Raw genomic sequence first — 19,088 nt, forward strand, 5'->3', positions numbered from 1 at the left:
CAATTTGTATGGATTTCTTCATCAGCTAAAATATAAATAAATTTAGATACTTTAGCAATCAGAACTGTAACCTCTAAAATCAGAATTTGGCATAACTTCCAAAGCATGAAGGAGAAAAACTAAATTTAGATAGATTTGTAGGTAGTTGATAGGCACTATATGCAGTGCCAGTTGTTAAGTTCCTTTGACTTCACCAACTTTTCCTTGAAAGTTACTACAAATTCGAGAGACTCCCTCTGTTAAATTTGGAACAATAGAACCACTGACGTAGCATCTGAGTGAATTAATATTATGGTGCAAGTAATAGGGAATACATCAGCAAGATATAGTGATGACCATCAAGGGAGGTAGGGCCCATATCAGTTCAAATGGGCCATCGAGGAAGAGGTGAGCTTGGGGAGAAGGGGGATATTGAGATGAAAACATAATTGCAAATCTCCATCTACATCCATACTCTACAAACCACTGTGAAGTGCATGTATGGGGTATTTGTCTTTGTGTCATATACAGTATTAGGGTTTCTTCCTGTTCCATTTGCATATAGGTTGTGGAGGAAATGAGTGCTTAAAAGTACACTGTAGTTAGTTTAATCTTATTTTTACAGATCTTATGGAAGTGATACATAGGTGGCTGTATTATATTTCTAGACTCCTCAGGCAGAAGGGGAGCTACAGGGAAGAGCTTCTGAAATGGCTGCTCACAAAAAACTTGTTCCCTGGGTAATTTGCATAAAATATTAGCAATGCTTCATGGTTTGAACTCTGTATTAAGCTAGTGGTTCAAAACAACAGGCTGGATATCATACATAATTTTCTCACACATCATATCTTATAGTTCGTAACATGGTATAGGTACATATTCCAGTTCAGTTAGGAACCATTAAATTCTGAAGGGTGTAAAAACATTTTTATTTTTCAGAAAAATAAATCAATCAAAGCTCCTTATGAGAATGAAAATGGACTAGTTAAACAGTGATGATAGCCCTTTAATAGCTAAATTTTACCTATTGCATCCATTGCTTGCATTTCTTGCCATCGTGCTTGAAAGTAAGTTACAATTAATTTGATTCTCATACTAATATTTAAATGAAAAAGTAGTGTTATCCACTAGTAAAGTACTGAAGATTATCAGTGTCATGGTTAAACAGACTACACTTTATAATAATGTAAGTTGTTACTTAGAATGTTTGTCTTGTATCTCCAGGTTTACTTTGGCTTTCCATTAGCACCTTTATATCTGAATTAACACATTTTCTTTTTTCTTGTCTCATCAATAGGTTTTTAGTTGGACAGTATGTTACTGTTCATGATGATGTCATTAGCCATGTAAATATCTCAAATCTGAAGGAAGAGGATGGTGGAGAATACACATGTACTGCCAAGAATTCTGTTGCTCAAGTTTCACACAGTGCTAGAATTAATGTCTATGGTAAGATTTCATGTTTAATCATAAGATGCCTTCAAGCTCCTAGATTCTGTTGTTGTCCATTTTGAATTCTGTTTCTCCAAATTATGCATGATAGTATTTATAAGTGTGTGGAATGTGGTATTTGTAAGAATAAGGCCACTTATTGTTAAGGAATCAACACATAAGACAATTAACTTCTGGTTGGTCACAATTTTTCCTCAGTCTGTAATTAAACATATCTGTCTTAAGCTATTGGCATTGTAGATTAAATAAAATTACAGTCAGTAAGGGTACTTAGCAAAAACATCAAATAATATGACAGTATGGCAAAACAGTTCATTCAAAAACAAAATGTATTGGTAATATTGCTGATAATTGTTCTAATAATGTGACTTGGAGGTCTTGAATCATCCTAATTCTGATCTGCTGCCTATTCTCTTTGTCCAATACTGTTAAAAGTAATCAAAGTAATAGGGGACACTCGCATCCAGTATTTCTAGTTGACCACTCTTTCTTTAATCATTATCTGTGCCATGATTTCAGTTCTTATGAATAAAGTTTACTTGTTTAATCTATGTGAAATCTAAATTCAAGTAAAAGGTTTCTAGAGTGAATTCATTGTGTTATTAAGTGGGGTTAGGATGTCAAGCAGGCCGACTTGGAGCAGGAGAGGCACCACAGGAGATTTTAATTTCCACTGTCTATACTTTTACAAGTAAATTCATAAAACTTTGTCAGCATGACCAGGAAGGATTTAGGATTCACAGTCATAGCAGCGGAAGTTCAAAAACATAACAAAATAATTTTTTTTTACATGTGGAATTTCATCATTTTTTCACTTACTATTGGCTGCATTTGTTGTTATAGGTAAACTTTTCTAAATAAGTAAGAGAGACTGTTCAATTACTTTTGCACAGCATACAAACCATACTTACAGGTGTCTGAAACTCGAGAACCTATTTAACTTATGAAAAAATGGATGACCTGTTACGTTTTAAACTTTATGTTTAGAAAAAAATCAAATTTTGTAGTTAATTATCTCAATTTCTACCACAGTTTTTAATAGATTTGGAAAATTCTAGAGTTTCATACATCTGTAAGTATGGTTTGTATGCTGTGAAAAAGTCATCAAAGAATCTCTCTTACTTCTGAAGAAAAATGTACCTATAGCAACAAATGCAGCCAACAGTAAGTGAAAAAATGATGAAATTTCATATCTAAAAAAAATATTTTGTTATGTTTTTGAACTTCCACTGTTATGAATGTGAATCTTGAATCCTTCCTGGTCGTTCTGACAAAGCTTTATGAATTTATTTGTAAAAGTATAGGCACTGGGAATTAAAATGTCCTGTGGTGCCTCTCCTGCTCCAAGACTGCCCTTTTGTCATCCTACCCCCCTTAAATCATAACCAGCCACTCTTTCTTGTAAAGTGAATTGTTCATTTCTGTTTGTCAAGTCGACATTTGAAAATAAACAGTGGAGAAAATGAGTACCTAATGGTCAAGATCTCCTTTTACAATAACCATATTTGTAAAGGAAACCTTAATCATGTGTGCAACACTGTAATGAATGACAATGAAGACAGCATTCTTTCACAAATTATCAGCTTCAGATAATTGGCCAAAGAATAACTAAATCTAGAACAGTAGCCTACCGTGGACAGTTTTGTATGAGTTGAATTCAGAAACAATATCAATGCTTAAAAAGATTCACACAACATGTCAAAAATGAAATATAACCTTTTACTTCAGGGTAATTCACTACTGCTCAGTCTAAAAATGTACAACATTAACTGAATTTCCATTGGTGCTTTGGAGAACATGATAATAAAATTAAGAAAGAAAACAGTTTCTAATGTTCTGCAGAATTATATTTATTCGGTTTGCTCACAAACCACCTTTCAGCTTCTCTTGCCACTTCAGGCTACAGCTGAATGTCGCAAACACAGATAAATATGATGTATGACTTACACCGATATTATCTGTACAGAAGATACAAAAATGACAAAGTTTTTATGTAGGAAAACATTACAGTAGTTAAAAAAAGAGGTAAACAAAGTTTTTGAATGGAGATAAATTTAACAAATAATGATAAATAAGATGAATTTACGTTTTCAATCTAACATTTGTAATGAAAACTTAATTTTAAAAAAGGAGGAAAAGGAAACAGAGCTTGATCATTTCATACTAGGCTGGCATTCTGTGTCATCAGTTTGTTGATTTCCATTATTTCTAACAGGATCATATTTCTGTCTTTCTTTAGGTAATGTAAAACTTCATATTCTACATCATACAAATATTTTTCTGCTAGAAGATGATCAGGAAAGGTTGAATATTTCTTCTTCAGTCCATAATGTCTCTTGTGTTCACGTAGCGTAATTGCCACAGTTCTGCCTGACTGACCAATATACACTGCTTGCAAGTGATTTTATATACACCACTCTGTGCCAAGGATTGCAGTTTCCTTAATACTGAATAATAGTTTCAACATGTTATTGATGTGCAGGTCTGAAATTGCAAAACTAACTTTTTTGCAAGATTGTCTGCAGAGCTAAAGCAATTGCTGGAAGTGATTTGTTTGATGGTTTATAGTTCTGTTTGAAAAGCTGATTGGGATAATGGTACAGATATGAAGTGACGCATCATTGAGTGGAAGTTACATGTTTTTGGCTTTGTGGATGCTGGGGGCTCGCAGGGATTATCGTATCAGAATCTAGATAGCACGTAACCTTCGTACCTGTTTCACCACACATGCCATCTGGATTCTTCTCCAAGACACCAGTTTCACAGAACTTGGCAGAACTGGCACTACAGTATGGCCTTGGTTCTTGCCACCTAACTGGCCTTAATTTATGTTAATTTCTATGATCTCAGCTTTTCCTCACAGTAGCTATTTCTTTCTTCACTCCCATGTAATTTTCTATTTCTTTCATTTTTTGACCTGTCTATTTTGCATCCCCACTTCTCACCTCTATCACATACAATGCATTTAGCTTTCCACTCTTATTAGCTCATCCACGATGTTTTGGCATAATCTCTGTCTTGTGTGTTACCCTATCTTCCTCTTTTAAGGTCTCACATTTTCAAATCTCATCTGCTGCAGCCCTTAGCAATCTGTCGTTCCCTCTCATGCTATTCAATAAGTCTCCCTTGACCTGGGGTTCTGTGTGACTTTTCCAAACTTTACCTCTCATCCTAAACCTTGCCAGTCTTTTCCATCCTAAACCTTGCCAGTCTTTTCCTTCCTCTCTCTTCCTTCCCCTTCAACCCTTCTGCCAGAAGAAGGAGCCACTGGCTCCGAAAGCTTGCTGACTTTAATACCTTTGAACAAAAGGGTGTATACGACCCGGGACAGCTGGGAGATCTGGGAAAAAACCGGGAATTTTTTCATCCAGGAGAAAACCAGGAAAGACCCAGGAATTGTTTAGAATTCCAGGAATTTTTCATTGTTTTAGTTTTCAGTTAAATTTTTGTGATACTGGCTGGTAAGAACCAATACTTTAACAAAGGATATTACTGTATCCCACTACTGCTGAATAATACTGCAGCAACAAAATATGAACAAGAGAAAAAAGAAAATGGAAATGAAACTTAAGTTCCAAAGGAAGTGCTCCATATACGACAGCAAAGCACAGTGCTCATACAAGCGTCTGCCAACAGCAAAGTGTGTCAGAGGCTTTAGAAAGACTATGCAATGCTTTATAATGACAAATTGCCTCTGATGAGCGTGATGTGACAACTGTTTAAATTAGATTCATTTGAGGAGTTGCGGGCGGGCTCTTGGGCATGCACAGTTGCTTCTGGTTACAGAAGTGTGGCTGGGTGCCAGCTATCTAGTATTGCCCCGGTTCAGAAATATCGTAGATCTGGGGCTGATGCACAGAGTAGTCAAGTTGTGATGGGGAGGTGGGTTGTCTCCATGTGACCTGTGTTTATGTTAAGTGATTTTGTTGTTTTCTCTTCGTCTATTGCTCTCATGTTAAATGAAAACAAAATGGATTTTTGTGGCCAGGAGCTAGCAAATGAATTAATATACGTTCGCATGATTACGGAAGGCTAAAATATGTTATTAATTTCAGATTTTGCTTCTACCTTTCTGACAGTCAAGCATTAATCGCCTTGCAGAACAATTAAGTTATTTTTGTCAGTTTGCTAAAGAGATTTGGCTTTTATTAATCTTCCCCACTGAAGCAGTCAATTTATTTGAAATGAAGTCTTTAATTTCACACTATTGGCTAGTTTCAACTGTTTGCTCCATTTTAAGTGCACGTATGGCATTATGCCCTAATAAAGAACCAAACATGAGATAATACAGTACTGGTACTCCAAGAAAATTTACATCTGAATCTGGATGTATGAATGTGCACTTTAAGCTGAATTATGCATTTTAGTATGGTTCACGAAATTCCGATGCTCTTGAAGTATCCTCTGATGTCTTGTTTCTTTTATGACATAATGTAAGATCTTTTAATGTTTTACACATACAAACATTGGGCTTCCTGCATCTTTTTAGCTGCGCAAGCGCGGTGACGCCTGTTATCTGGTGCTCTCTTGCAACTGCTGAAACGAACCTATTTCTAACAGGTCACAGGAAAATGTTGCAATTGGTGGTTTGAAAAGCATTACATTCAAAGTAAATTTCCTTTTACGCAAGATGAACTATGTGTGAGAATGTATGATGAATTTCTTAAATCACAAAGCGTTTGACTCTCATTTAAAAATCAACTCTTTGAGGAGACCATTTAGAAGAATTTCGAGCCCAGGACATCAGACATTCACATTGTTATTAAAAATTTACTGACACATTTGTGTGATGTAGCACACGCATAAATGATCAACGTTATATGTGAAACCTTAGCTTCTCTTCCAGCTTATTAATCTTCGAGACCAATATTACATGTGAAAGCTATGTATATTAATTTAAACCATTAACTTTTCTTAATTGAGTGTTAGCGCTACTTAAGAGTGATCTTGCTATTGACTGACTGCATCACATGTCCTATTGCTGTTATCAGCTGGTGAGATCATGTGACATGAGATAAGACTGGCTTACAAAAGCACATCGCAATCTCGATTTCAATGCTTCGGAAAGTGACATTCGTTGCTTAGTGGAATTGAATTTGTACATTTATACCTTCATAGTATGAAAATATACAGCGTACATGTTGCTGCACATCAAAGGTCTTTCAAAACGTGTCCCCCCCCCCCCCTCGAGTTTCATTTTCTGAAGTGCCGAGAAATTCTACGTCGGTACATAAAACCATAACTATTCAAAGGATTGATGAGTTTTACAGTGCTGAGGAAGAGAATACTGTCACTTAACATGGAAGAAATGTATTTTCACCTGGGAGAAAGTGTATTTTTAACCAGGGAATCCAGGAAAAATCCGGCAATTTTTTTTCCTTGTCCACATATACACCCTGTACAATGATAGAAAGAAAAATTGAAACACCAAAAAATGAATAATGAAATTTTGTGAGTGCATTTGTCTAGATAATATATTTAAGTGATTAACATTGCAAGATAACAGGTAAATGCAAGTGTGAGGTAAACCATTGCAAATGTAAAATGCTGATACATTAATAACCAGTGTAACTGTGAGGATGTCGAATGCAAGCACACAGATGTGTGTGCATTGTGTTGTACAGGTACTGGATGTCAGTTTGTGGGATGGAGTTCCATGCCTGTTGCACGTGGTTGGTCAATACAGGGATGGTTAATGCTGGTTATGGATGATGTTGGTGTTGTCATCCAATCTTGTCTCATATGTGCTCAATTGGAGACAGATCTTGTGATCGAGCAGGCCAAGAAAACATGTAGACACTCTGTGACAACAGCCAAATGTGGGTGAATGTTATCCTGTTCGAAAACACCCACTCAAGTGCTATTCATGATGGCAGCAGCAAAACAGGTCAAACCACCAGATTGAAGTATAAATTTGCATTCAGGGTGTATTACACAACATTGTTCAAACTCGGTGACATGTTGATAATGGCATATTTTTTGCCTTAAAGGCATTCTTGACTAACATCAACTAAAAACATCCACCTCAAAGGTAACTACAGCTCGTGTCATGTAATAAGGCACTTCCGTGCATAGAGGCGGAGCAGCGAAGGGGTGAGAACTGCGCATACGCGGCAGCAGAGAGCAGGCAAACAGAGCCCACGTTGCCAAACTGCATTGCTGCGGACAACAGTCAGGCTCATTTGCCTATGGTACGTCATATTATATATTCATATCTATGAGGGAATAGTAAATTTTAAAGCCATTTTCAATCAGCCATTCACATCTTGACGAAGTTGCGTCCACTGCTTCACAGATTTACTGCATGTGACATCAGGAGGCAAGAACAGCTGACACAGCTTTGTGAAGACGTGAAGTACAATTTCTTTCAACAGGACAATTGTCTAACAACAAGATCATTGAAACTGTTTGCAATAATTATTATTTATTGTGATTTGAACTGTATTATAATTAAATATTTACTACACAACAAAATCAACTTCAAGCACAAACCAAAATCATTATATTTGCATGACAACTGCTTCTACTCAATAGAATTTTTGGAAATATGTATAAGGTGTCTGTACTGATGTGTCTGACTGCAGTTAAGTGTAATCACAGTGCATAAAAAAGAATTAGTGGTAAAAAAGACTAATGAAAAGATTATCGTAAAAATGGTCAGTAAGTTGTCATATTTATTACTAACTTGTTCGGCATTGTAGTGAGGGACCGCATTTATAATCCATTGGACAAGCAAACATCTAAGCATCAGCTGGGAATAACTCCAGAGAATGATTATCGATAAGATCAAAAATGACCGATATCTCACAAGTAAAAATTACTGTCATTTTAGGGCCTTAATGCAATTCGTGCATTGAAAATGACAGGGGTTTACTTGTGGAAATATCAGACTTTTCACGAATATAGTCAGCTGCATTCTCACGAGTTATTAGAGCATACAACATGGTGGGAGAAGCTTAACTTCTTCTTGGGCAATATGTTGAACATTATAGTCTGGATAATTCAAAGGATACAAAGTCCTAATCAAAAAGGCTAGGAAGTTCTCATTATTATGTATGCAACTGATATGTTGACACACATTTTTTAAACCATGAGTCTTTAAAACTAAGAAATATTATTACATTGTTCTAAAGTCTACATCACAACACCACCATCACTTGTATTTGTATCTGTTTCCGAATAATCTGATTGTAAATTTACGATGATAGGTTCAAGGCCTATATCCATCATCACTTCCCTGTCAAATTATTCTTTTTGAAGCTTTTCAGCCTGTCACACAGACTGTGCCCACGCTACAGGTTGGATGTTGTCTATTGCCTCATGCATCAACAATTCAGTGAATATTATCTTCAATTCCCCCCCCCCCCCCCCCCCTCCACCTCCCACATTGCCATATCCCTTGCCTAAATTTATTCCATACAGCTAGATTGACAGTGACATGGAGGTAAACACAAAACTGTGTGGCCCCATTCACGTGCAAGGAAGTCAAATTTGTACGTTCAGTCACGTGACTTGTATAAATTGACGAGTCGCAGGAGATCAATATGAGTCTGGTTTATTCTGTGCTTAATATTTTTATTTTTAAGCCAGGGAAAAATATCTGCTTTTCTGGTGTTTATACTTGCTGTTTTCTCTCTAACAGTTGAATTGTAACGCAATGAGCGACTTTGAAGCAAAGTACGACAAGAATTGTGAATTGCGCCATGAAACTGACAGTGTTCATTTCCGAATGGTAGTCACTGCTGTTTTTCTTACACGTAAATACAAGTTTACTCTCAGAACCAAATCCAGGTGTAGAGTCAGCATGCAGAATAATTATCCGAGAACCATATTCCTATGAAAGCTTTAAAACCGTCAGTACCATCACTCATTTTCGAGCAGATCTTCCTGGAATGATTCTAATTGATCCATGTTTTATCAATGTCACTGTTGAACTATCTCCTTCTCTTGTATTGTGAATCTTTGATCTAAAAACTCTTCTTAATATATATTGAACCAACATCTTTTAAAATTCTTTACATTGATGAAGTGCTTACCATTGAAGCCTATTTTCTCCTGCATAGTTGTAACAAATTTTTGTGATGTCTGTCATTCATCACTCACATGGAGCACTTTAAAAAAATCGTTGTTAAAACCATCCATTCATTTTACAGGTTCCTTGCGATTTTGATGCTTTCCAGGTGACGTGTAACCACCTTTTTCTATGGCTCCTACAGTTCTGACACTTTCGTTTATAATTCTGTTTACAGTTCTCTTGCTGACACCATATGGTTTCAGAGTTCGTCCTTTTGTCTTCAAACATCAACAGTAGGAGACTTGCTTTCAAATTTGCATTTTAAAACGTTATAAATGTGGTAAATAATTCCCCTCACCTGCTTTCAAAACACTTCACATTCATTGCTGTCACCTGACTTTTTTTTTAATCACCAGGATGGAAAGGAAACTGGTTGAATTATTTGAAGGAAGTACAGAGGAAATATATGACTATATAAAAAATAATGTGAAAAGCATACTACAGAGGTGTTGGGTAAAAAAGATATCGACCACAACCGTGCAGCAGAGTGGTGGTCAGAGGAAACAGAGGTCATCGTTAGAGAAAAATGAAATGCATGGTTGAATGATAAATCAGAAGAAACAAGATCAGTATACAAGGAAAAGAAGAATGAAGTGATGAAAAAATAAGGATGGCAAAAAATGAAGCATGGGAAAGAACGTGTGCCAAGGTTAATAGCAAATTAGGATTTGGGAGAGCAAAAGAGGCATGGCCAGTATTAAAAGGGCTTCAACAGGATACAAAAAGCAAAACCAATCTCCAACTGATAACACAAAAGGAATGGGAAGAGTATTTCCAAAAATAATTAAATGAGGACAGAGAAGAATATCTGGAAGAAGGAACAATGGAAGAAAATGGACATGAAGGTGATGAGATCCAGATTTTAGAAAGTGAAGTACTTCAGGCGTTGAGAACAGGAAAGAATGGTAAATCACCTGGACTAGGCAATATCAGTCTGGAGTGTCTGAAATATGGTGGTGACAAAATTGTGAAGTTCTTCAACAAAATGATACACGGAGATTCAATACCCAACAAGATGAAGCTAGGTTACATTAATGCCATATTTAACAAAGGAGATCACAAAATTTGTTCAAACTATCGAGGAATTTGTGTTACAAACACATTAATGAGAATTTTTGCGAAAGTAAATAAAAACAAACTGGAAAAAAATTTTAGAACCCAAGAAGAACAATGTGGTTTCACAGCTGGGAGATCATGTGTAGACCATATTTTCACATTATGACAGATTTTGGAGAAACATAGGGAAATATCAAAAAATATAGGATTAATTTTCATAGATCTAGAAAAAGTGTATGATACTGTTAAAGAAAATTACTTTGGAGAGCGCGCCGGCCGAAGTGGCCGTGCGGTTAAAGGCGCTGCAGTCTGGAACCGCAGGACCGCTACGGTCGCAGGTTCGAATCCTGCCTCGGGCATGGATGTTTGTGATGTCCTTAGGTTAGTTAGGTATAACTAGTTATAAGTTCTAGGGGACTAATGACCTCAGCAGTTGAGTCCCATAGTGCTCAGAGCCATTTTGGAGAGCGCTACATATGGCAAACATAAACCCTTCCTTGATTAAAATAATAAACAGATGTATAAAGATAACATTTGCCAAGTGAAAGTTGGTAATAAACTTTCACAGAAATTTAGAACACGCAAAGGCCTTTTACGGGGCTGTCCCATATCACCATCATTATTTAAAACCAATATAGATATTAGCCTTCGAATACGATCTCATAAATGTAATAGTATGGGATTAGAAATAAGAGATGGAGTTTACATACATCATTTATTGTTTGCTGATGATCAAGTAGTCATAGCACAAGATATGTGCAATCAACTAGCAGTAGCATACAAAACTTGGGGTTTGAAGATTAATTACCAAAAAACAGAATACTTGACTAATGATTCAGATGAGCTATACATTGAAGGAAAGAAACTCAAAAAGATAAACACTTTCTGTTATTTGGGATCCATTTTAGAAATCAAGGGAAAATCAGAGTCAGAAATCAATAAATGAATTAGTAGCGTACGGAAAGTAATTGGGATGCTTAACTCAGTTTTATGGAGCAGGAAAGTAATGAGCAGAACTAAAAAATTAATATACAAATCTATGTTAGAGACTGTGGTTAGACCTGGACAATTAACCTGAAGCACATTAAAAAATTATAAGCTCTAGAGATGGACTTCTGGAGAAGATCGGCCAGACTCTCCGGGAAAGAGAAGATAAGGAACACCGAAATAATAAGGAGAATGGAAATAAAAGAAAGAATATATGACGTAATGGATAGGAAAAAATTACAGTGGTGTGGGCATGTACGAAGAATGGAGGAAGCCAGAGTACCAAAATTGATACTGAAATGGGAAGAAGAAGAAGAAGAAGAAGAAGAAGGAGAGGACAACCTATGACCACCTGACTCCAAAATGTACAGCACACACAATGAGGAGAATTGGTGCAGAGGAAGAGGACACACAACATCGAAACACCTGGAGGAATATTTTGAAAGTGTAGTTTAAGAACATTTATTCTTTGTATAGTAATTTCTGAGTAAATTATTATATTGGAGATAACCCTTGTCATGAGGAAAAGCTCAAAATAATAAACTTAAACACCTACAGGTACACTGCTACAAAAAAGCAAAATAAAACAAAAACAACTGATGTTGTTGTTGTTGTTGTGGTCTTCAGTCCTGAGACTGGTTTGGTGCAGCTCTCCATGCTACTCTATCCTGTGCAAGCTTCTTCATCTCCCAGTACATACTGCAGCCTACATCCTTCTGAATCTGCTTAGTGTATTCATATCTTGGTCTCCCTCTTTGATTTTTACCCTCCACACTGCCCTCTAATACTAAATTGGTGATCCCTCGATGTCTCAGAACATGTCCTACCAACCGATCCCTTCTTCTAGTCAAGTTGTGCCACTAGCTCCTCTTCTCCCCAATTCTGTTCAATACCTCCTCATTAGTTATGTGATCTACCCATCTAATCTTCAGCATTCTTCTGTAGCACCACATTTCGAAATCTTCTGTTCTCTTCTTGTCTAAACTATTTATCGTCCACGTTTCACTTCCATACATGGCTCACTGCATACGAATACTTTCAGAAATGACTTCCTGACATTTCACTCCCTTCCCAACCACTGCTTCCCTTTCATACCCCTCGACTCTTATAACTGCCATCTGGTTTCTGTACAAATTGTAAATAGCCTTTTGCTCCCTGTATTTTTCTCCTGCCACCATCAGAATTTGAAAGAGAGTATTCCAGTCAACATTGTCAAAAGCTTTCTCTAAGTCTACAAATGCTATGAACGTAGGTTTGCCTTTCCTTAGTCTTTCTTCTAAGATAATTCGTAGGGTCAGTATTGCCTCATGTGTTCCAACATTTCTACAGAATCCAAACTGATCTTCCCTGAGGTCGGCTTCTATCAGTTTTTCCATTCGTCTGTAAAGAATTCACGTTAGTATTTTGCAACTGTGACTTATTAAACTGATAGTTCTGTAATTTTCACATCTGTCAACGCCTGCTTTCTTTGGGATTGGAATTATTATATTCTTCTTGAAGTCTGAGGGTATTTTGCCTGTCTCATACATCTTTCTCACCAGATGGTTGAGTTTTGTCAGGACTGGCTCTCCCAAGGCTGTCAGTAGTTCTAATGGAATGTGGTCTACTCCGGGGGCCTTGTTTCGACTCAGGTCTATCAGTGCTCTATCAAACTCTTCACGCAGTATCACATCTCCCATTTCATCTTCATCTACATCCTCTTCCATTTCCATAATATTGTCTTCAAGTACATCGCCCTTGTATAGACCCTCTATATACTCCTTCCACCTTTCTGCTTTCCCTTCTTTGCTTAGAACTGGGTTTCCATCTGAGCTCTTGATATTCATACAAGTGGTTCTCTTTTCTCCAAAGGTCTCTTTAATTTTCCTGTAGGCAGTATCCATCTTACCCCTAGTGAGATAAGCCTCTACATCATTACATTTGTCCTCTAACCATCCCTGCTTAGCCATTTTGCACTTCCTGTCAATTTCATTTTTGAGATGTTTGTATTCCTTTTTGCCTGCTTCATTTACTGCATTTTTATATTTTCTCCTTTCATCAATTAAATTCAATATTTCTTCTGTTACCCAAGGGTTTCTACTAGCCCTTGTCTTTTTACCATTTGATCCTCTGCTGCGTTCGCTATTTCATCCCTCAAAGCTACCCATTCTTCTTCTAGTGTATTTCTTTCCCCCATTCCTGTCAATTTTTCGCTTATGCTCTCCCTGAAAGCCTGTACAACCTCTGTTTCTTTCAGTTTATCCAGGTCCCATCTCCTTAAATTCCCACCTTTTTGCAGTTTCTTCAGTTTTAATCTAGTCCATAACCAATAGATTGTGGTCAGAGTCCACATCTGCCCCTGGAAATATCTTGTAATTTAAAACCTGGTTCCTAAATCTCTGTCTTACGATTATATAATCTATCTGATATCTTCTAGTATCTCCAGGGTTCTTCCATATATACAACCTTCTTTCATGATTCTTGAACCAAGTGTTAGCTATGATTAAGTTATGCTCTGCGCAAAATTCTACCAGGCAGCTTCCTCTTTCATTTCTTAGCCCCAATCCATATTCACTTACTATGTTTCCTTCTCTCCTTTTTCCTACTCTCGATTTCCAGTCACCCATGACTATTAAATTTTCATCTCCCTTCACAACCTGCATAATTTCTTTTATCTCATCAATTTCTTCGTCATCTGCAGAGCTAGTTGGCATATAAACTTGTACTACTGTAGTAGGCATGGGCTTCGTGTTTGTCTTGGCCACAATAATGTGTTCACTATGCTGTTTGTAGTAGCTTATCCGTACTCCTATTTTTTTATTCATTATTAAACCTACTCCTGCATTACCCCTATTTGATTTTGTATTTATAACCCTGTATTCACCTGACCAAAAGTCTTGTTCCTCCTGCCACTAAACTTCACTAATTCCCACTATATCTAACTTTAACCTACCCATTTCCCTTTTTAAATTTTCTAACCTCTCTGCCCGATTAAGGGATATGACATTCCACGCTCCGATCCGTAGAATGCCAGTTTTCTTTCTCCTGATAACGACGTCCTCTTGAGTAGTCCCCGCCTGGAGATCTGAATGGGGGACTATTTTACCTCCGGAATATTTTACCCAAGAGGATGCCATCATCATTCAATCATACAGTAAAGCTGCATGCCCTCGGGAAAAATTACAGCTGTAGTTTCCCCTTGCTTTCAGCCGTTCACAGTACCAGAACAGCAAGACCATTTTGGTTAGTGTTACAAGGCCAGATCAGTCGATCATCCAGACTGTTGCCCTTGCAACTACTGAAAAGGCTGCTGCCCCTCTTCAGGAACCACACGTTTGTCTGGCCTCTCAACAGATACCCCTCCATTGTGGTTGCACCTACGGTACGGCCATCTGTATCGAGGCATGCAAGCCTCCCCACAAACGGCAAGGTCCAAGGTTCATGGGGGGAGGGGGGGGGGGGACAACTGATAGTTTAATGAATAATTCAGTTGTCACGAAGTATGGCAACAGTGCAGCCTGTAGGAGCGAGATTCTCGATGTCTAGCTGTAACTCACTGCTAGCCACTTGGAAAGAGAGTGAATATTATTGGCTACCAGTGGCTAGTGGAGGGCGATGTGCAGAATGGCTGAAAATTGTGCCATCTTCCAACATGACGCAGACCTTAACACTCATCAACCATTACAGCATGTATTTAAAGCAAACCTGATTTGCATCCTTATAGTGGCGCCACTCTTATGTGACTGGGTTGAAATTTGTATATTTAAAAACAAAGATGATGTGACTTACCATACGAAAGCACTGGCAGGTCGATAGAAACGCAAACAAACACATACATACACACAAAATTCTAGCTTTCGCAACCAATGGTTGCTTCGTCAGGAGAGAGGGAAGGAGAGGGAAACACAAAAGGATGTGGGTTTTAAGGGAGAAGGTAAGGAGTCATTCCAATCCCGGGAGCGGAAAGACTTACCTTAGGGGGAAAAAAGGACAGGTATACACTCGCACACACACACATATCCATCCGCACATACACAGACACAAGCAGACATTTGTCTGCTTGTCTGCTTGTGTCTTTGTATGTGCGGATGGATATGTGTGTGTGTGCGCGGGTGTATACCTGTATGACTCCTTACCCTCTCCCGTAAAACCCACATCCTTTCATCTTTGCCTCTCCTTCCCTCTTTCCTGACGAAGCAACCATTGGTTGCGAAAGCTAGAATTTTGTGTGTATGTATGTGTTTGTTTGTGTTTCTATCGACCTGCCAGCACTTTCGTATGGTAAGTCACATCATCTTTGTTTTTAAATATATTTTTCCCGCGTGGAATGTTTCCCTATTATATTCATATCATTGGGTTGAAATTTGAATAGACATCATCTTTCAGATGTGGAAACATGCCTACCAATTTTCGCTGATGTTGCAAAACACCTTCTTGGTGTTATGATTTTTTTTCTGTCATTGTATTTGTAATCTCCTGCCGCTGCTTGGTGAGTATATGTTTTATCTGTCTAGTTACATTATATTTTCAAAAATGCTTATTTTCATTGATATATTTTTAAATTTTTCCCAAGAATTACAAGAGTCAGTGACTTCTGTTGTCCATCCATAAGCATTGCTTCTTAAATAACATGTAACGAAAGACATTTTCTCTTTGTCAGTCCAGCTGATGGGGAATCACTGAATTTTCTTATAAAATCAGTTGGGTGTACATTACCATATGGTTCCCAGCGGCTGAATTTCTAACAGTTAACAAGCAAATCTTGATTAGACACATTACAGATGCCATGATTAATGCTTTGGACTTTATTAACTTTGTTTTCAGTTTCAGCAAATTTAGATCATTCATAACCTTATATTGCTCTGTGGTTTCATTAAACTCCAATTTTTTTCTTCAGTAGACAGTATGGATCTATTTTCTACTTCTGTTATACTGTTTCTGTTCTATTACTTAAGTCTGAGTTAGTTTTTTTACCAACCTGTGTCTCTGACTCACTTTTATTTTCAGAGCACATTTTTCATAGCCCTTCAGAGTTTTTCTAACAGGAATCGGCAACTGCTTCCATCCTCTTATTACAATATCTTACAATTTTTTCTTCACATTCTTTACTAACATTATTTTTTTTTCATCCATGTCTTTATTCACTGTTTTCAATGCATTTTCTAAACAAGCTCATACAGATTTTATCTTCTTGTTCAGACCATCAGTGTGAACCTTGATCTCACTGATGTTCTCAGTAATTTTGTCCACTTTCAAATTCACATTTGAATCTAAATTTCCAATGTCTCTTTTTAAGTTCACTTTTGAGATCTGATATTAACTGTAATAATGATAATAATAATAATAATAATAATAATAATAACCTAAGGGTCTCATTTCCAGACTTTCCATATACCTCTTTATTTTCTTCATACAATTCACGTTTAAGTCTATCAGTATCAAGTCACTGTCTCTCGCTGATTCATAATGAATTTATAAAATTATAAACAATGCTTATCAACAGGAGGACTTTAATTCTCTCTCACATCAGCTGCAATTGTTGCCAATAACTGTCGCTTGCCTATCATACTGCCCCATTCAGCAGCTGTGATTACATCTAGACTCCAGACTTGCTCATCATAAGCTGCTCCTTTGTCCAAGGTGGTGTCACCGTCTTGTTATTGTATTGGCTGACCTGTTTCCAAAGATGCCAGCCAATTCCTATTCTCCCACTGTTTGATCATCAATTCACAGTGATACTGTTCATACATTATCTTGCATCATCTGCACAACTTCAAATCAAACTTTCTCTTCTGTTAGTATTTAGTACACTGTTTCTTGTCATTTCAAGTGAACAATTTATCTCTCAGTCTTTTATTTGTACTGTCCCTAACTTTTTTATCTTTCTTACACCATTTAATTGTAAACTGTTCACTATCACTGACTGCTAATTTTACAGTACCTCTGCTTTCAGTCTTCATCAACCTTAGTACCACTATTAACAAACAGGTCTTTGCTATGTCATATTTTAGTTCATGAATTCTTTTAGCAGTACCAAAAGAGGAATACTTCCTAACATGGTGGCACAATACGTAATGGTACTCCCAGTAACACAAGTTGATCACTTCCAAAGTGAAAACGTTTTTGGTATTAACACAGTGTCAAACAATAACAGATGCAAGACCATTGTTTTTAGTTTCACTTGCCCACACATGTATTACCTTTAAATTGTCTTTCTGAATGATGATGACTTTCTTAAATCTTCTATCCATATATAAAAAAAATTGCACTTGCCCATACAATCAGTGACAGTTCAGTGGCAACACATATCACAGACCTCATCCTTCCACTAATGATAGTTCATAAAAAACATAACCGTATAAGTACAGTTCTGTACTGAAGTCACCACAGATATTTAGTGTGGTGCAAGTCAAATGATACAGCAATAAAGTGCAAAGCAATAAACACAGGTCTCATTTATATCAACCAAAGAAGTTCACAGTGATACTGAATGAGATGAAAGTGTTAATTTAAACAGTTTGGACAGAAGCCTGACTTCCATACATTTCAGTACCTAAAGAGGTGGAAGAGACCACAAACACTTGCAGATAAATTAGTTTGGTGACTGCGAACAGTGAACTTTGATATACTTTCCATAATGTGTGTCACTAACTTTCATTGAGATGTTATTGTTATAACCTTTAACCCTACTAAATTGCGTGGATATACAACATAGAGCAATAGCGAGTTACATGCTTCCAACTCCGAATCTGTCACTCCACTGCCGTGCCGTGACATGCGGCCGGCTCCGTTCATAGCCAGGTGGCGCTCCCGTGCTCGGCCGAGCTGCAGAGCGCCTCTATCGCCGTGTTCGCGTACTGACATAGCGGCACTTTTAAATCTCGTGGCACTGTCACAACACTTTTCCCCCCTTGAAAAAAAAACTCACTTCCTTGGAGGCACGGACAGTGTGGAGACATCCATGGCCTCTTGGGAGGCCCCGAGAAGATCCCGCGGAGAAACATGAGAGTATGGTTGAAAATGTCCAGGACGGAAGCTTGCGCGTGGAACACCCCTCCTGGACGAGATGATGGGGGAAAACTCCGGAGCAGCATCCATAGGTGTCGTGGACCTGGGGGTGTGTCCCAGCGAGATGGGTCCCGGAGAAGGCGGCGTCGCGACTGGGGCCAGTTCCGGTGTACTTGGAAGCGGTAGCGACGTCGGCTGCAGCAACACGCCCAGAAGATTGGCAGCAGCGACAGGACTGGCTTCTCGGGCTGGTGGCACCGGCGTGGCCACCACTCGTGGGCGCATCTGGTCGTAATGGCGAACAACTATGCTGTCGTCCGTACGTATTTCACAAAGCCGGCGGCCGCGAAGAGCCTGGACCACCCCTGGAATCCATTTAGGGCGAGATCCATACCCCCGTGCCCACACGTCAGCGCCCACCGGGTATTTTCCCGCACTAGGGGACACAGTACAAGGCCTGACAGGGTGAAGCAGGTGCAGTAGAGTGCGCGGTTGGCTGCCATGCAAGAGTTCAGCAGGGCTGCGATCACCCAGAGGCGTGAAGCGATAAGAA

The 19,088-nt window shown here is 38.0% G+C and overlaps 1 protein-coding gene across 1 annotated transcript in view; it reads left to right on the plus strand.

Annotated features, from left to right (window-relative positions):
• Nucleotides 1-19,088, plus strand: part of LOC124798734 (Down syndrome cell adhesion molecule-like protein Dscam2) — a 444,553-nt gene that overhangs the window by 232,649 nt on the left and 192,816 nt on the right. Inside the window, exon 9 of the mRNA XM_047262262.1 lies at nt 1,277-1,428. Coding sequence (XP_047118218.1) covers nt 1,277-1,428 — 152 coding nt within the window. The remainder of the gene's footprint in view (nt 1-1,276; nt 1,429-19,088) is intronic.

The sequence above is a fragment of the Schistocerca piceifrons genome, chromosome 5 (genome assembly GCF_021461385.2).
Source record: "Schistocerca piceifrons isolate TAMUIC-IGC-003096 chromosome 5, iqSchPice1.1, whole genome shotgun sequence".
Taxonomy (NCBI): domain Eukaryota; kingdom Metazoa; phylum Arthropoda; class Insecta; order Orthoptera; family Acrididae; genus Schistocerca; species Schistocerca piceifrons.